The 18,750-nt window shown below is 36.3% G+C and overlaps 1 protein-coding gene across 10 annotated transcripts in view; it reads right to left on the bottom strand.

The window, feature by feature from the left end:
• DLG1 (discs large MAGUK scaffold protein 1) overlaps positions 1-18,750 on the bottom strand; it is a 289,399-nt gene that overhangs the window by 127,838 nt on the left and 142,811 nt on the right. For 7 of the 10 annotated variants that reach the window (XM_058556076.1, XM_058556073.1, XM_058556074.1 and 4 more), the window contains exon 6: positions 6,415-6,513. The exons of the other annotated variants lie outside the window; for them this stretch is intronic. In XM_058556076.1, the coding sequence (XP_058412059.1) occupies positions 6,415-6,513 (99 nt within the window). The remainder of the gene's footprint in view (positions 1-6,414; positions 6,514-18,750) is intronic. 10 annotated transcript variants of the gene reach the window in all.

Here is an 18,750-nt window from a genome sequence, read left to right on the forward strand (position 1 = left end):
TGGAATAGAACAGAGTCCAGAAATAAACCCTCACATATACAGTTAAATTATTCGACAAGGGTGCCAAGACCATTCAATGGGGAAAAGATAGTCTTTTCAACAAATGGTGCTGGGAAAACTGGATATCCACATGCAAAAGAATGAAGCTGGACCCTTACCTAACACCATATACAAAAATTAACTTAAAATGGATCCATAACTTAAATAAAGGACCGAAAACTATAAAACTCTTAGAAGAAAACATAGGGTAAAAGCTTCAATACACTGGATCTGGCAATGATTCACTGGATATAACACCAAAGGCATAGGCAACAAAAAAATATAGACAATTTGGACTCTCTGAAAAGTAAAAATTTTGTGCATCCAAAGACACTATCCACAGAGTAAAAAGGCAGCCTGCAGAATGGGAGAAAATATTTGCAAATCATATATCTGATAAGGAATTAATATCCAGAATATAGTGAGAACTCCTAAAATTCAACAACAAAAAACAAGCAAGCCCATTCAAAAATGGGTAAAGGACTTCTTCAATAGACATTTCTCCACAGAAGATATACAAATTGTCAATAAGCACACGAAAAGATGCTCAAAATCACTAATCATTGACTGCAAATCAAAACTACAATGAGATACCACCTCACACCCATCAGGCTTGCTACTATCATGAAAACAGAATATAACAAGTGTTGGCGAGGATGTGGAGAAATTGGAACCATTGTGCACTGATGGTGGGAATATACAACGATACACCCACTGTGGAAAACAGTATGGTGGTTCCCCCAAAAATTAAAAAGAAAATTACTATATGATGCAATAATTCCATTTTGGGGTATATACTCAAAAAAATTGAAAGCAGGATCTCGAAGAGGTATTTGTACACCCATGTTCATAGCAGCATTACTCACAATAGCTAAAATGTGGAAGCAACCCAAGGGTCCACTGACGGATGAATGGATAAGCAAAATGTGGTATACACATAAAAGGGGATATTATTTAACCTTCAAAAGAAAGGAAATTCTGATGCTACATATGATACATCATGCGTTAACCTTAAGGACATTATGCTACGTGAAATAAACTAGCCACAAAAAGACAAATACTGTATTATTCCACTTATATGAGGTTCTTAGAGGAGTAAAAATCATAGAGACAGAAAATAGAATGGTGGTTGCCAGCGTATGGGGAGAGGGAACTGTTTAGAGTTTCAGTTTTGCAAGATGAAAAGAGTTCTGCAGATGGATGATGGTGATCGCTACACAACAATATGAATGTACTTAATACCACTGAACTGTAAACTTAAAAATGGTTAAGGTGGTAACTTTTACATTATGCATATTTCACCACAATAAAAAATTTGGAAAAAATATATGACCTCATATTAGGAAAATGCATCAAACAAATACAAATTGAAAGATATTTACAAAATAACTCGCCTGTTCTCTCATAAAATGTCATACTCATGAAAGATACACTGTGGAGCTACTCCAGATTAAAGGAGACTAAAGCGTCATGAAAACTAACTGCAATGTGTGGTCTTGGACTGACCAAAGGACCTGTTTTTATTTTTCCTATAAAGAACATTATTGGGGCAATTGGCAAAATATAACTAAGGTCTGTGGATCAGATAATAGTATTATATTAATGTTAATTTTCTGATTTAGATCATTGTATTATGGTAGTATTTTTGTTCTTAGGAAAAAAATATTTAGTTTTACAAAATATTAGTACAGTCACATGCTGCATAACGACATTTTGGTCAATGATGAACTGCTTATACGATGATGGCCCCATAAGATTAGTACCATATCGCCTAGGTGTGTAGCAGGCTATACCATCTAGGTTTAAGTACACTTTGATGTTCGCACAATGACAAAATCACCTAAACAATGCATTTCTCAGAATACATTTCTGTCATTAAGCGATGCGTGACTGTATTTAGGGGTAAAAAGGACGTGAGTGAAACTTCCTTTAAATGGTTCCCCAAAAAATAATAATATCATACTCAATTATACAGAAAGAGAAATGATACAGCAGATGTGGTAAGCAAAAATATTAACAAGTAGGGGATGTGTGTAAAGGTATATGATATTTATTTGTACTAATTTCACAACTTCCTGCAAGTATGAAATGATCTGAAAATAATACAAAAACAAATAAAGAAACACGAAATCAAAAAAACCCAAAACACAAACAGAATAAGGACACTGCAGTCAGATATTAGTGTGTGGTTAAAAAAGGCTCATCAAGGTAATCCAAAGTATGCTATTCTATTTAAGATTACCAGTAAAACAAAAATATATCAAGTCACGCTTTAGATTATACTAAGGACAAATCATTTAAGACTCAACACTCAGATGTTTTGTGAAACTTGAACAGTCCAGAAGCAATAGGATGCTCTGCATTGGATATATCTCTAATGTAACCACTCTCATGTCATGTGAGAGAGATCTGTTAACTTGTCTCTTGCACAGATACTACTAGGACAAGGACAATGTTAAATTCATCTTAGTATCTACATGATTGAAATAATAACAAAAACTGGACGAAAACCAATCTCTCCAAAATACCTATCTGAGTATGAACAAAGACTTTTACAGACACACAAAATTAGCTATTTTCAACAATACCTTAATTACATGATAGCTCCTCACAATTGGTAGAAATAGAGGTCTAAAGCATCTGGTTTTAAAGCTGAGTATTTACTCTGGGGTGGAAATAAGCCTGTATGTTTAATAGGCCACTATCATAGAGATTATATGATTACATCTCCAGTAGCAAGAACTACCATCTGTTGTTGATTCATCTATTTGTTCAGTTTCTATGTGGAGAAACTGAGTAATTTCCCCACCAACACACAGCCAGAAGGGGGTGAGGCCAGGAAGTGGTGGAGTCAGGTCTCACTATAAAGTCCATGCTCTTTCTGCAACTTCAAGCAATCATTCAATATATCTTTCTCTGTACCAGTCTGTATAATAGGCATAATAATTCCTACTGTAGAAGGCTTTCATAAAATTTAAATAACACGATTAACATAAAAGAAGTCTGAAAAGTATAAAAGTTCTACAGATAATTAAATAGAATATTTCAAAAAAATTATCTACCTAGCTATCTCTGTGTCTAATTTGCCAAACTCATTTTGAAGTAGGAAGAAAGGCGTTATCCCCGGTTTTAATAAATGAAGGGAGTATAAAATTCAGAGGTTATCTAACTTGTTTGAGTCACAAGGGCAGGACTAGACTCTGAATCTTGTGTCTTTTGCTTCTATTTCTATTACATCTTGATGTATCTAAAATGTAAAGTAGTAGATCTTTAAAAGAAAAATTATATCCATTTAAAATGTTAAAACTGGGTTATATATTAAGTATGGATTTCAAAATTTATTTGGGGACAAACATTTTGATCAGTTATATTAATTTTATAATGTACATGTTATACTTGATTAATCAGGAACATACTTACTTATTCTGGAAAATGAGGCACACCCATAGGCTTCTCACATAGTACAACATAAATTATTAAACTACCCTACACGAACTTTTGTAGTGCAGGTAGTGTAAAATGAGGTTACATGGAATAAATAAGCCTTTCTCTGTGGACACATCCTCATTTGTTTTTTTAACTTGTTTCTTGGTTTACTGTCTCAAACAAACATGAAATAACACTAATAATATGAATAGTCAAGATCATATGCCAGCTGCACATGCATTATTATTCTTTCAATCACTGTAAAACATCTCAAGGTAGTACTACTATTATCTTCAGTGTTACACACGAGTAAACAGAAGCTCAGTGTGGTTAAGTCACACTGCTCAGAGTTACACAGCTAGTAAGTGGTAGGACTGGAATTCCAAACCAGATCAATCTGACTCTGCAACCTTTACTTACAACTACAAGGCTATGCAATGTCTCAACAATTTCCAAGTGTAGTGTGATGCTGAGTTAGGGATACCTGGAAATAGATCAGAGAACTCTAAAAAGGAAAGGATAGGCTCCCTATTGAATATAAGAACAGAAACTACTACAAAATTTCAAAGGATTCTAGAAAACTATTTTAACATCAAAAGATGAATTGAAGTGACAAGAGTAAAATAAACTTTCAAATCTCCTACTTTAAAAAAAGTATTGTAGGGGCCGGCCCGGTGGCGCAAGCGGTTAAGTGCGCACGCTCCACTGCGGCGGCCCGGGGTTCGCTGGTTCGGATCCCGGGCGCGCACCGACACACTGCTTGGTAAGCCATGCTGTGGCGGCGTCCCATATAAAGTGGAGGAAGATGGGCACCGATGTTAGCCCAGGGCCGTCTTCCTCAGCAAAAAAAAGAGGAGGATTGGCGGATGTTAGCTCAGGGCTGATCTCCTCACAAAAAAAAAAAAAAAAAAGTATTGTAGAGCCCAGCCATGTGGCATAGTGGTTTAGTTCGCGCGCTCCACTTCAGCAGCCCAGGGTTCGCGGGTTCGTTTCCCGGGCGCGGACATACACACCGCTCATCAAGCCACGCTGTGGAGATGTCCCACATACAAAATAGAGGAAGACTGGCACAGATGTTAGCTCAGGACAATCTTCCTCAAGCAAAAAGAGGAACATTGGCAACAGATGTTAGCTTAGGGTCAGTCTTCCTCACTACCAAAAAAAAAAACGTGTGTGTGTGTGTGTATAGTACTACTAAAGACTAGATACTTGGAAAGATGTTACATTATCACAATATTACAATAACTCTTAGGCTGATTACTTAGCATTATATTTTATTTGTAAGTTCAATTTCTTCTCTGCAATATAGAGAAAATATCCATCTGGATTTATTCAATTCTTGGTGGCTTTACAATGATTTAACTTTTAATGATTTTCATAAAGGGTCAAAGACTATATAGAAGTACTAGCATAATAACACAGATTGACGTCTTGGTGTAATACCTGTTATTTCCCCTAGAATCCTATTTTGTATGATGTTCCTATTGATTTTCATTTTTGGAGAGAGGAGAAGGACACTGGGATGTGAGTAATCATAGTTGATATCCCATTTTTTCTCAATGGGAAGACTTATTTTGAAACTGCATTTACAGAGCAAACATACTATTTTTTTTTTTTAAAGATTTTATTTTATTTATTTTTTCCCCCCAAAGCCCCAGTAGACAGTTGTGTGTCACAGCTGCACATCCCTCCAGCCGCTGCATGTGGGACGCGGCCCCAGCATGGCCAGAGAAGCAGCGTGCCGGCGCGAGCCCGGGATCCGAACCCGGGTCGCCAGCAGTGGAGCGCGCCCACTTAACCACTAAGCCACAGGGCCGGCCCCAAACATACTATTTTTACCTAGATTTTTACGCTAGAGATCAACAATAGTAAAAATACCTAAAGATGCACTTGTTTACACTTTAAATGAGATTGCGATCTTTCACTCCAAAGATCATTATTATTATACTTAATAACACTACTATTATTTTGACTTCGGATAACTCTGTTAGTAGGGCAGTTAATGTCTTAATAAGCCATCCCTAGGAACTACTAAAGCTCTGAAAGCTAAAAATGTTCAGATTCTCTGACATTTGGCTACAATATCATTTTATTTTTTGACTATTACACACTAACTTTTCAAAAATAAACTTTTAGGGGCCGGCCCGGTGGCGCAAGCGGTTGAGTGTGTGCGCTCCGCTGCGGCGGCCTGGGGTTCGCCGGTTTGGATTCTGGGCGCGCACCGACGCACTGCTTGTCAAGCCATGCTGTGGCGGCGTCCCGTATAGAGTGGAGGAAGGTGGCACGGATGTTAGCCCAGGGCCAGTCTTCCTCAGCAAAAAGAGGAGGAGTGGCAGATGTTAGCTCAGGGCTGGTCTTCCTCACACAAAAAAAATAATAATAAAATAAACTTTTATTTTAGAATAGTTTTAGATTTACAGAAAAGTTGCAAAGATAGCACAAAGAATTCCCATATACTTTATATACATCAGCTATTATTTTTAAATAACAAATGTGAAATATGTTATCTAAGCAAATGACAGAAAGATGAATATTCCCAAAGAAGATAAATACATATTTGGAAACAAAATCCTATATAAAATGACACATCAGTACAGGATCAAGAGGACAATGATTTTTATTATGTTTAGAAAATAAAATTTTCTGAAGCAAAAATATTTAAAAATATTTCAAACAGATTTATAAGTACAAAAGCATGAAAAATCTAAGGAGGTTCAATATTATTAAGTTTAGAAGGTGTCCTATTTCCCACACAACCGAATACAATGGCAAATATTGAACCCATTTTACATTAAATCCCAAATATTTAATTCCCTAAAAATATTGATTGAAGCCCAAAGTGAATAATCAAATCGAACAAATAAATAGTTAAAACAGTTTGAAAAAAATACAAATGAAACATTAAAAGCAAATGAAATTTTTATAAAGAAAAAAGAAACTAATAAAAACCTGTGGTATGGTGGGTAGGATGACAGTATTCTCAGCAGGGACTGGCAGGACAGGGATCACAGGGACAGTGGGAGAAGAGGGAGGTACAGCTTCTGTTGGCTAAAAATCATCAACGACAAAAAATCAGAAAAAATACCAAAATAAAAGGAAAACACACAACAGAAAGTTTTGTCATCAAGATAAATTATAGTTTTCCAAAATAATTGAGAAGTAGGTAAAATATTAATACATTACTTCAATTTAAATGAGAAAATGCTCTCCAGAAATTATTTTAGAAATAATTATACTACCAATAATAATTTTAATGACTCTGTAGTTAAAATGAGTGACTACTCTTCAGATGTCTAAATGAAAATAACAGAAGATAATGACTTCCAATATTCTTCCTCTAGGAAACAAGACACTTGCTTCATAGACTACAAAATATTTTTCTAGCATTTAGAATATTTGACTACTTTCCTCCTTGCATTCAAAGGATCAAAAGTAATTTTATTAGCCCATCAGGTAGGTAACTGGGGCTTACAAATCCACAGACAAAAGATTTAAAGGACTTCAAAATTGAATTATATCATTTTAAATAATCTGTGCTCTTAACCTCTATGATCATGAATTGTAATAACCTGCCTTAAATCTGCCTGTAAAGCCATTAATTCAACTTCTTGTTAGCCATTAATTCAACTAACATTCATTGAGTATCTATTATGCATCAGATATATTCTGGAAAAAATGAAAAAAGAAGTGGGAACTCTAGTGACAAAATTTAAACTAAGAAATTTTGATACTTACAACTCAATTACTCTATCTGGCTTGACTCAATTATTTTTAGAAAGGTGTAACTGGAACATAGAAAAGGTGTTTTGTAAGAAGTCCCAATCCCTATAAGCTGGATTACTTCATAAATATTTGCTACACCAATGACATATTTTACATGTAACGAAAACATTAAAATTAAAACCATAAGATGACAATGTGCATTAAAAGAGACTTAAAATAAGAAGAACAAATTGCTAAACTTGAAACCATGCTTTTCCTCACTGATAAAGAAATACAACATGAAATTACAACGTTGACCTTTTTTGTCTATCAAATCAGTCAATCAAGATTTATCAAAAACGTATGGAGTCTCTTCAATAATCGTGCTGGGACAACTGGATATCCCCATGCAAAAGAATGAAGTTAAATCACTACCTCACATCATACACAAAAACTAACTGGAAATTAATCAACGACCTAAATATAAATGCTAAACCATAAAACTCTTAGAAAAAAACAGAGATAAATCTTCATGACCTTGGATTTGACAATGGATTCTTAAATATGACAATCAAAAGCATAAAAATGGACTTCATCAGAATTAAAACCTCTTGTGCACTAAAGGGCATTATCAAGAAAGTGAAAAGACAACCCATAGAACGGAAGAAAATCTTTGCAAATCATCTATCTGATGAAGGCTTAATACCCAGAATATATAAATAACTCCTACAACTCAGTAACAAAAAGCCAATTAAAAAATGGGCAACGAGGGCGGCCCCATGATGTAGCGGTTAAGTGTACTGCTGCTGGCAGCCCGGGTTCGGATCCTGGGTGCGCACCGATGCACTGCTTGTCGGGCCATGCTGTGGCAGTGTCCCACATAAAGTGGAGGAAGCTCGGCATGGATGTTAGCTCAGGGCCAGTCTTCCTCAGCAAAAAGAGGAGGATTGGCATGGATGTTAGCTCAGGGCTGATCTTCCTCATAAAAAAAAAAAATGGGCAAAGGACTTGAATAGATATTTCTCCAAAAAAGATATACAAATAACCATGAAATATATGAGAAGAAACTCAACATCATTATTCATGAGGGAACTGCAAATCAAATTTACAATGATATATCACTTCACATCTACTAGAAAGCTGTAATAAAAAAGGGAAAACAAAAAGAGAAAGTAACAAGTGTTGGCGTGGACGTACAGAAACTGGAACCCTCAAAAACTGCTAGTGTGAATGGAAAAAGGTGTAGCCACTGTAGAAAAGTTTGGTGGGTCCTCAAAAAACTAACGATAGGATTACCATATGACCCAGCAATTCTAGTCCTAAGTACAGACTCAAAAGAACTGAAAACAGGACCTTGGATACTTTATGCCAATGTTCAACGATACTTCATTCATAACAGCCAAAAGGTGGCAACAACCCAAGAGTCCATCAATAGATGAATGGATAAACAAAATGTGGTCTGTGTATACATACATATGTGTATATATATATGTATACAACACACAACGGATATTATCAAGCCATAAAAAGGAATAAAATTCTGATACATGCTACAACATGGATAAATCCTGAAAACATTATGCTAAGTGAAGTTAACCAGACACAAAAGGACAATACTGCATGATTCCACTTACATGAAATATTTAGAACAGGTAAATTCACAGAGATAAAAGTAGATTAGAAGTTACTGGGGCTAGGGAGAAAGGAGCATGGGAGTTATGGTTACAAAGTTTGTCTGAGAGGATGAAAAGGTTTTGGAAATAGTGATGGTTGCACAATATTGGGAATGTAATTAATGCCACAGAACTGTACAGTTAAACTGGTGAATTTTATGTTATATCTCTTTTACAACAATAAAAAAACTCAAAAATTTTAACGCATGGAAATAGGTCCTCTGATACTGCTGCTGGATCTATAAATTCATATGAACTTTATAAAAACCAATTTAGCAGTAATTATCTATAGCCTTAAAAATGTCTAAACTCTTTGACTTAGTAATTCTGGAAATCTACCCTAGGGGAATAATTTAAAAAGGAAATATTTAAATACTCTTAATATATGCTCTTGAGCATTGTTTAGACTTGGGAAAATGTGCAATATTCTAAATATCCAAAGGTGTTGGAATCATTAAGTAAATTAATAGTAATTAAATAAGATTAAATATTATACAATAATTAAAAATCATCTGTAAGAACAGTACCTGACATGACATTTAGTAAAAAAGGGATGATGAAATTTGTGTTAAAAAAATGGAAAGAAATGTTCGAAAAGTTAACCTCTGGGGGCAGGATTACGAGCAGCTTTTCCCCCCTACCTCTTTATTTCGAATTCTACTTTTCCAATTGTTAACAATGAATATGGAATGATGTTATAATGCAGGGTGAGGGATGGGAGATCTGTTCATATTAAGAGAAAAACAATTATTATGATCTTTTACCACCTCATTGTCTAGAAAATAAACTGAAAATGCATTTCACATTAATTGTTCTAAGCTATCTAAGCCATTAGATCTCTCCCTTCCTTCCTCTCATTTCCAGTCTAAACCAGTTCCCAGTTTGGGATGATAAAAAAGATCTGAAGATGGACAATGGCAATGGTTGTACAACACTGTGAATGTACTTAATGGCACTGAATTAATTGTATACTTAAAAATGGTTAAAATGGTAAATTTTATGTCATGTATATTTTACCACAATAAAAAAAAGGACATTATGAACAAAGTCTCTGTGGGCGTGGCTTGGGACTTCAGTCACCGTTTACATATTGTTCCTAAAGAAAAAAAAATTCAAATTCCATATTTGAGCTTAAAATGAATAAATTAAATGCTAACCAATTTTCAGTGGAATACTTACAAGATTTTTTAAAAATGTTTGAGAACCCAGAGGTTATGGCTCCTGATTTATGACAAAGCATGAGAAAAAGATAGTTTTAAAAGAAATACTGCTGCATCAACTGGGTATACATACAGAAAATGAAATGAATCCTCATCTCTACCTAACAGCATACTTAAAATTAATTCCAGATGGTTTGCTGACATAATTGAGGGAAGTACAAAAGTTAGGTTTCTAGAAGATAATAATTATAGAATATTGTCATGGCCTTGGTGTAGGTAAAGATTTCTTTGGGTAGGTAAAGATTTCTTTGGGTAGGTAAAGACTTCTTGGTGTAGGTAAAGACTTCAACAGGCTGTTGAAGACAAGCAGGGTGTGGAGAGCATCTGTATGCAGCGAGTGGAGGGGTGGCAGCAAAGCCCAAGCAGAAAAAGGAGGGTGTCCATATGGGCAGAGTGGTGGCAGCAGCCTTATATGTTTTGTTGGAACCCAAGTGCGACGAAGAGAGTATCTATGTGGCGGTAGCAGTTTTCCCGCATGAAGTGTAGGGGCCTCAGTGGAGTAAGAGGGGGATCTCTTGGAGCCTGAGCAGAGTGAGGAGGGTGTCCATTTAGAGCAGCAATGTGACAGGCGACTGCTTATATGCAGGGAATTTTGACCCAATCAATAAATATATAAAGGATAATGGGAGCAAGGTTCCTCTGGTCGGAGACGGGAGTTACAAATATGAAAAGGGAGAAAATTAGCATGAAACCTATGGTTTTAGACTACAATTGGAGGTATTGGTATGAATGCATGGTTTTTAATATATCTAGACAGATACAGAAATACAGGCATAAATGTGTGTATGTGTTTACATGTCCCTAGCTCTGTCCACAGAGAAGACCTGAGAGCAGTTAACACCCCAACAGCATGAACATATTTAGCACTCAGATCATGGTTTCTAAATATTCATTTTCTAATAAAAAAACAAAACAGGAGTCTTTGAAGAAACAGTCGATTTCAGTGCTAGAGCTAAGCACAATATGAGCCTAGAACATCCTGCTGTGCTAGAAACTAAGGAAGCGCTCAAAGGATAATGAGGGCATTACAAAGGACACGGAAGTCAGCTTGAAGGGCTCTCATCGGTCAGATTGGGAACAATTTGAGACTCAAAATAAATAATGGTAACAATGGCATAAAACCCACTGAATAAAACAGGATTCCGAGAGTCCATACTGATATAAATAATTACAAGAACAAATGGAGAGAGAGAAGAGAAAGCATTTCCTTATAGTAATACGCCAACTAAAAAATTTAGAAGGGATGATGGAATCACAAAATCATTTGGCAACCACCACACTAATAATTCATTCAAGAAACATCAACGGATATTAAAACTTGCATTTTAACAGCAAGTGCTGTTTAACATAAACTGCTGCTAAATGAACCTTACATTTCATTCCAGTAGATGAAAGTTTGGATGGGACACACACACACAAGTATCTCCCCTAAAAACATTTATTAATTACAGTAAAGAATCCAGCAGATACTATGCTGATCAAGGTTAACATCGTCAGGAAAGGGACAAATCGAAATCATATGCGACTTGATAGGATGTAAGAAGAATTCAACACTTCTGCGATATTCCTATCAAAGATGCATAACTTGAATCTAATCACTAAACATCATACAAACCCAAACTGAGTGATACACTACAAAATAACTGGCTGTAGTCATTGAAAGTATCAAAGACAAAAAAGTCTATAAGTTTATCATTATTTCTTGTAACGTCAGTTTTATTTCTTAAAACAGATTATTGAGGTATAACTGATATACAAAAGCCTGCACATATATAACATAAATAATTTGATGAATTTGGACATATACATACACCCGTGAAACCATCACCACAATCAAGGTAACCAACATATCTATCACCTCCAAAGTTTCCTTATGCCTCTTTAATAGGGTCAGATATTAGCTGATTAATAATCCACTTCAACATAAAAATAAGGGAAAGCTACATACTTATGTCAAATTTCAAGGCCAAGCCCCCAAATCTCCTCCACTGGGCACTGCTCTCCAAAACCCTTTATGATAAACTATAAATCCTTTAATACTACATTTAAACCTCACTGTAACCTTGGCTCTGAGACTCTTCTAAATCTATCTCCTTTAGATAAGGATCTGAATACAATTTTTTAAAAATCCTAAAACAACTTATATCATCTTAATCCACCCCACTCTCTATAGGGCACTGAGCAAGTACTTGGAAAAAGAACATATGCCGCTGCCTCTTCCTTAACAAAGGCAAATACTGTTGAGAAAGTCTTCAACAACAAATGGCATATCAACACACACAATTTCCCAGCCACAGCTGATAATCCACTCAGGTAACAAAGAATTACAGAACAACAAAATAATTCATTTAGTTCATACGAAACAAAAATACAGCCCTACACAAATAACAGGTAATCAAATGAAGGTTGAATGATGAGGAACAGCATAGATGTTAGAGCTGATAATAGAGCAAAATGAAGAGATAAGAGGATATTTTGAGCACATGATTGAGAGCATGGTAAAATTCTGGGGAGCTATATAAGAAGATTCTAAATTGGAAAATGTCAAACTTAAGATTCTAACATAAATAATGAGGCAGCAATATACAGTAACCATTATATTTGGGTTATTACAGAAAAGGAGGAATTCAGCGTAAGCATTTTAAACTTGAAAAATCTTATATATATACTTCATTAGACAATAGTGACTATTATGCCATTATCCTTTTCCTGCTCCATTTGTATCACTCAATAAGATCAGCTCGAAAGAGTTTTTTTTTTTTTAATCTTGTCCATGTGACTAACAACAGTCTCAGTTGTTTCTATCCACAGCAACACCATGGAATCATTAGCCTCTGAGGCTGCCTTTAGAGACTTGTTTCCATGACAACAGAGGCTATAATATTAACACTGTCTCAAAGAACACTGCAGAAAATTGTAAATTCCTGTAAAACAATTGCTTTGTAGATACTTTAAAAGTACTTTTTTAATCTCAGTATTCACAGCTTTTTGAAAAATTTTTAAACTGATTCATTTTGAGATTCTTACTAATTTTCTTCACAGCTTTACATTTTACATTTAATGTAAAATCTTAAAATTATGAAATCAGCTTCTAAAATGCAACCGATTTTCATAAAAGTGATCTGAAGCCTCATTAGGTACAGCCATGTGCAACACATGTACTGCAAATCTACATTTATGACTATGTACCACCCTCTTCCACTTCCATTCATTCAACAATAAATGGAAAAAATGTACATTGAATGTGCCTACCTTTATTAAATCCCTTTCTGCTTAAAATAAAGCTCAAGTGGTTTTTATATGTGCATATGAATCTTGATTGATTCATATTCATACCCTGACTGATACAGGAAGAGACAGAAGGGACAATTAAGAAGCTGCTGTGGTAATCTAAGAGGTGATCGGTGATGGTGATGGTGATGGTGAAAGTAGACATGAGTAGTCAAATCAAGATAGATTTTGAATGTAGAACTGATGTATCTGGTGACTGATGGGAAGTCGGGAGTGAGGAAGGACTATTAAAAATAACACCCATGGGGCCAAGTGGCATAGTGGTTAAGTGTGCACACTCTGCTTTGGCGGCCTGGGGTTCACAGGTTCAGATCCCAGGCACGGACCTACACACTGCTTATCAAGCCACACTGTGGCAGGTGTCCCACATATAAAGTAGAGGAAGATGGGCACGGATGTTCACCCAGGGCCAATCTTTCTCAGCAAAAAGAGGAGGACTGGCGGGGCCGGCCCGGTGGCGCAAGCGGTTAAGTGTGCGCGCTCCGCTGCGGCGGCCCGGGGTTCGCTGGTTCGGATCCCGGGCGCGCACCGACGCACTGCTTGGTAAGCCATGCTGTGGCGGCGTCCCATATAAAGTGGAGGAAGATAGGCACAGATGTTAGCCCAGGGCCGTCTTCCTCAGCAAAAAAGGAGGAGAATTGGCGGATGTTAGCTCAGGGCTGATCTCCTCACAAAAAAAAAAAAAAAAAAAAAAAGAGGAGGACTGGCAACAGATGTTAGCTCAGGGCTAATCTTCCTCACCAAAAAAAAAAAAAAGAATAATACCCACAATGGCTGCTAAAAATTGTCTTTTATATCATAGTTAGGCTCAAGCATAAAAGATTTGCAAGACTATCGGAATACATTTTTAAATTTTTTCTCACTAAATTACTTATTAAAATGATTTTAATAGCATAAGATGAAACTATGAAGATAACTGAAACCATACTACCAGGTAATTAATAATTGTTTATATTACATTAACATGTTACATGAATGGGGGTAAACTGAACTCAGAATATACACAAATATTCAATAAGGTCTAAATAAATTTACTCCATATTAAGAAAAAATGAAATATACGAATTAGTAAAGCTTTTGTTATCAATATCTTAGACATTAAGGAAAAGTAATTACCCTCATGCCACAGTTGGTCAATAAGGACCTTATTTTGTTTTTTATGACAATTAATATTCTTAATCCAAGTTCCTCTGTTTCAAGATCTACTATGCTGCAATGAGACATATTTCTCTGATCAAATGTCAAAGAATCTATGAGGGAAGGAGAAATCAGGAAAAAACTGCAAGCCTTTTGCATGTTTATAGAAGGATAAAATACAGCACAATAGATTTATGAAAACTCTGCTTGGGAATCACTGCACTCAACAGGGGCCCAGTACCTTCATAATAAAGGTATTTTTCATTGCTTAAATCTGATTCTTATTTGATTCAAATGCTCTTTTTGCCTCAGTTACTGCAAACAGGTACCTTCAAGATAAACTGGTGAAAATCAAAAACATGTTATTTGAACCAGCTGCATGCGACAGCCATGTCATAATTATCTCAGAAGCAAACATCAATAAAACTAGATTTTTAAACAAATCACTAAGGATATTAAAATACAAATTTTTAGTTTTAAAATAACAAAGGGGAGATAGGAAAACAGATCTAGTGATGAACAATCCTATTATAGAAAAATGGGTGCAAATTTGTTAGTTCACATAGATCACCTAGTTCATGAATCTATTTCTGCTTGCAAGACTCATGAGACATATTTAGTTAAGGTTTATCATCCCTCATTACGAAAAGATGATAGTCTATCAGCATTCGGCTGGTCCTTTTTTATTGGAAGAAGTAGGAGATAACAACCACTAAAAATTTAAAGTAAACAGAGACCTAAAACTTGGATTTAAAGATATGGTTACATAATTAACAAATAGTTAGGAAACTACCAACTACAATGTTTTGTTTTGTTTTGTTTTTTTGGTGAGGAAGATTAGCCCTGAGCTAACATCTGTGGGCAGTCCTCTTTTTGCTGAGGAAGATTGGCCCTGGCTAACATCTGTGCCCACCTTCCTCTACTTTACATGTGCAACGCCCGCCATAGCCTGGCTTGACAAGCAGTGTGCAGGTCCACGCCCAAAATCTGAACCCACGAACCTGGGGCCGCCAAAGTGGAGCGCACAAGCGTAACCACTATGCCACTGGGCCGGCCCCTGCAATGTGCTTTTTTTACCTGATTTTATCAGAATGTTGCTAGAGAAACAGGCACAACCATGGACTTCATTACTAACCTAAAATGGGCCCTTAATGCTTCCTCATAACCACATTTACCCTATTCTATCCATTCTTCTACCAGTTTCTAATGATTAGGGCCCCTGTTACCTTTCTGAAATCATCTCCTCCCACCTAGTGTTTTAGCCATACTGACCTCCCTGTTGTTCCCCAAATATCCTAAACATGCTCTGGCCTCAGTCTTTTATTACTATTTCTCTGCCTAGAGGTTCTCGCCCCAGATATCCACATGGCTCAATTCTATAACTTTCATGTCTTTACCCAAATACCATCTTCTACTTGAAGCCCCTCCTGGTTATCCTATCAACCTCCCGCCAACACACTCACAAATACCTACATTTCCTATTGTCTCCTCTTTTTACTTTTTTTCCAGCATACTACATATTTTAATTATGTTTATTATCAGTCTTCTCCCCCTTTAGTATAAGCTCTGTAAGAGTAGGGCTTCTTGGGAGCCAGCCCGGTGGCTGGTGCAAGCAGTTAAGTGCGTGCGCTCCACCCCACCGCGGTGGCCCGGGGTTTGCCAGTTCGGATCCCTGGCGCGCACCAATGCACCGCTTGGCAAGCCATGCTATGGCAGCATCCCATATAAAGTGGAGGAAGATGGGCACGGATGTTAGCCCAGGGCCAGTCTTCCTCAGTAAAAAAAGAGGAGAATTGGCAGATGTTAGCACAGGGCTGATCTCCTCACAAAAGAAAAGAAAAAAAAAAAAAAGAGTAGGGATTCTTGTTCTATTCACTCCTGTATCCCCTGTGCCTAGAATAATACCTAGCACATAGGAAGTATTTAATATATATCTGTTGGATGAATGAAACCATGTGACTACCAAAAGAGACTGATTTCATCAGCACTCTAAAATGATAAAATGACTCAGGGAATAGATTGTGTACATCCATCCCTCCCCCAATCCCCTTTCATGCTATATACATGGCAAACATTGCTAAAAGATTCCTTCTGTGTGACTGGGCAGCCACTACCAATTAGAAGGTGTTCAAGATGTTCTACCATTTGACAACCTTAGAACAGAAGTTTCAAACATAAAAATGCCAAAAAATTGCCAGTTTCGTGTTGTTTTCTATCCAGCAATAGCTAATTGCCTAATAATGTCCTATTTGAAAATAAACATGTCTTGCTCAAGTACATTTGCTGAAAAGATTTTCATCTCTTTCCTTTTTAAACAATATTAGGAAGTAAATCTCACTGACAGCTCATATTTAAAACCTGTGGTTACTTGCCTCCAAACTTCTAGGTTTTATTAACCTTAACTTGGTCCCTAGGTCCCCATCCAAGTGGTAGTCGCTTCCTGTGTTTTACCTTGGCAGTCCCATTTTTCCTTTTCAGTTCTCCAACTCCTTTTTAACCAACCTCCATATTACATTCTCTCTGTTAAAATAATTGCTATGGTTTCTCTTTTCCTGGCTAGACTGTCAAGATTACCAATCCTCTGGTTAAAACATAATTCTTTATCATTTTGTAATTAGGTTGCTTCTCCATATCTCTAGATTCCTCACTTAAAAGGCCAGAATATTTTGTGGAACCGATGATGATGCTGGTGGTGGTAGTAGGAGTGGTGATGAAAAAGATGATGATGATAGGTACCTCACTGATGTCAGGTATTATATAAAGGCTTCACATGCACAGTCTCATTTAATTCTCACTAAATCTTGATGCAGATAACATTTTCATCCCTATTTTCTACAGGTGGAGCAAAGAGGATCAGCAAAACTTAGGTAATTTGTCCAAGTAAATGGCAGAATAGAGATGTAAACCCAGGCCATCATCCTCTAAACATATGCTCAACCGGCATACTACACTATCTTTTTAAAACAGTTCATAAGGAGTTTTGTCTTTATTGTTACTACTACATTTTACTGCCAAGACAATATATAATATCCCAGAAAAGAAATAGAATACTTCAATTCTTAGGTCAAGGATTAGCAAACTTTTTCTGGGAAGGGGCAGGTAATAAATATTTTAGACTCGATGGGCCATGCAGTTTCTGTTGCAACTAACCAACTGTGCGGTAGCAGCTTGAAAGTAGCCACAGGCAATACATAAGTAGGCACGAGTGTATTCCAATACAACCTTATTTACAAAAACAAGAGGCAGGCTGGATCTGGCCTACAGGCTGTAGTGTGCTGATTCCTGCTTTAGGTGATTTTAAAAAAAGAAAAAAGGCTGATTAGGTTGATGAAGAAAACAGAAAACGATTTCAAGACACTAGCCTAGTTTTTATTAACTGTAGTTGGTTTAATTCTGTTGCAATGCTTAACCTATGACAATAAAAATAAGTAACTCCTCGGTATTATGCTAAGTGAAATAAGCCAGAAAGAAAAAGACAAACACCATATGATCTCACTCACATGTGGAATATAAACCAACATATGGACACAGAAAACTGTATTGTGGTTACCAGGGGCAGGGGGTGGGCACAAGGGGTGAAGGGAGACATGTATATGGTAATCGACAAACAAAAATGTACAACCAAAATTTCACAATGTTATAAACTATTAAGACATCAATAAAAAAAAAAAAAGTAACTCCTCCCCAAAAACCATGGAAGTGAAAATTAAAAAAACAAACAAGAAATACTTATGGAAATTGCAAGTTTCACCTAGAGTTCTTTAAAATATTTTTACAATAAAAGTCCTACGTAAGAAAGCTGTGTTGTTATAACTGAACAAATTTAGGCTCTATACTGTATGTAGCCTTTCAGTTTGGAAAAAGTGGTTAAAATGACATGATTTTTGTTTGTGTTTTTTTTTTGTCCCCGTCCGCCCCCCAAATCCTGCTATGGCATTTGGCATAGCTGCAGCAATTAATTCCTAAGATTGGTATGCATCTTGTTTGTTTTTCCTCTTTCAAAATACTTTCAAACTGATTTTTTTTTAATTTATAACTCTTTGATACAGTACATGGCTCTACCAAGATTAGTCCGAGTTAAACACAGAAAAATGAGGCTGGGATCTGTTTTGATTCAAATCCCAGATCATAATCTCCAGTTATTTTTCTCAGAACCAACGAAAATTTTGTAAGGCAATCAATTGGTCCCATTTTGTCATAACAATAATTTCTTCACACTCCAGAGCTGGCTGAGTCAATACTCACAGTTTAGATTTCACAAA

Source organism: Diceros bicornis, chromosome 15 (assembly GCF_020826845.1).
Source record: "Diceros bicornis minor isolate mBicDic1 chromosome 15, mDicBic1.mat.cur, whole genome shotgun sequence".
NCBI lineage: Eukaryota > Metazoa > Chordata > Mammalia > Perissodactyla > Rhinocerotidae > Diceros > Diceros bicornis.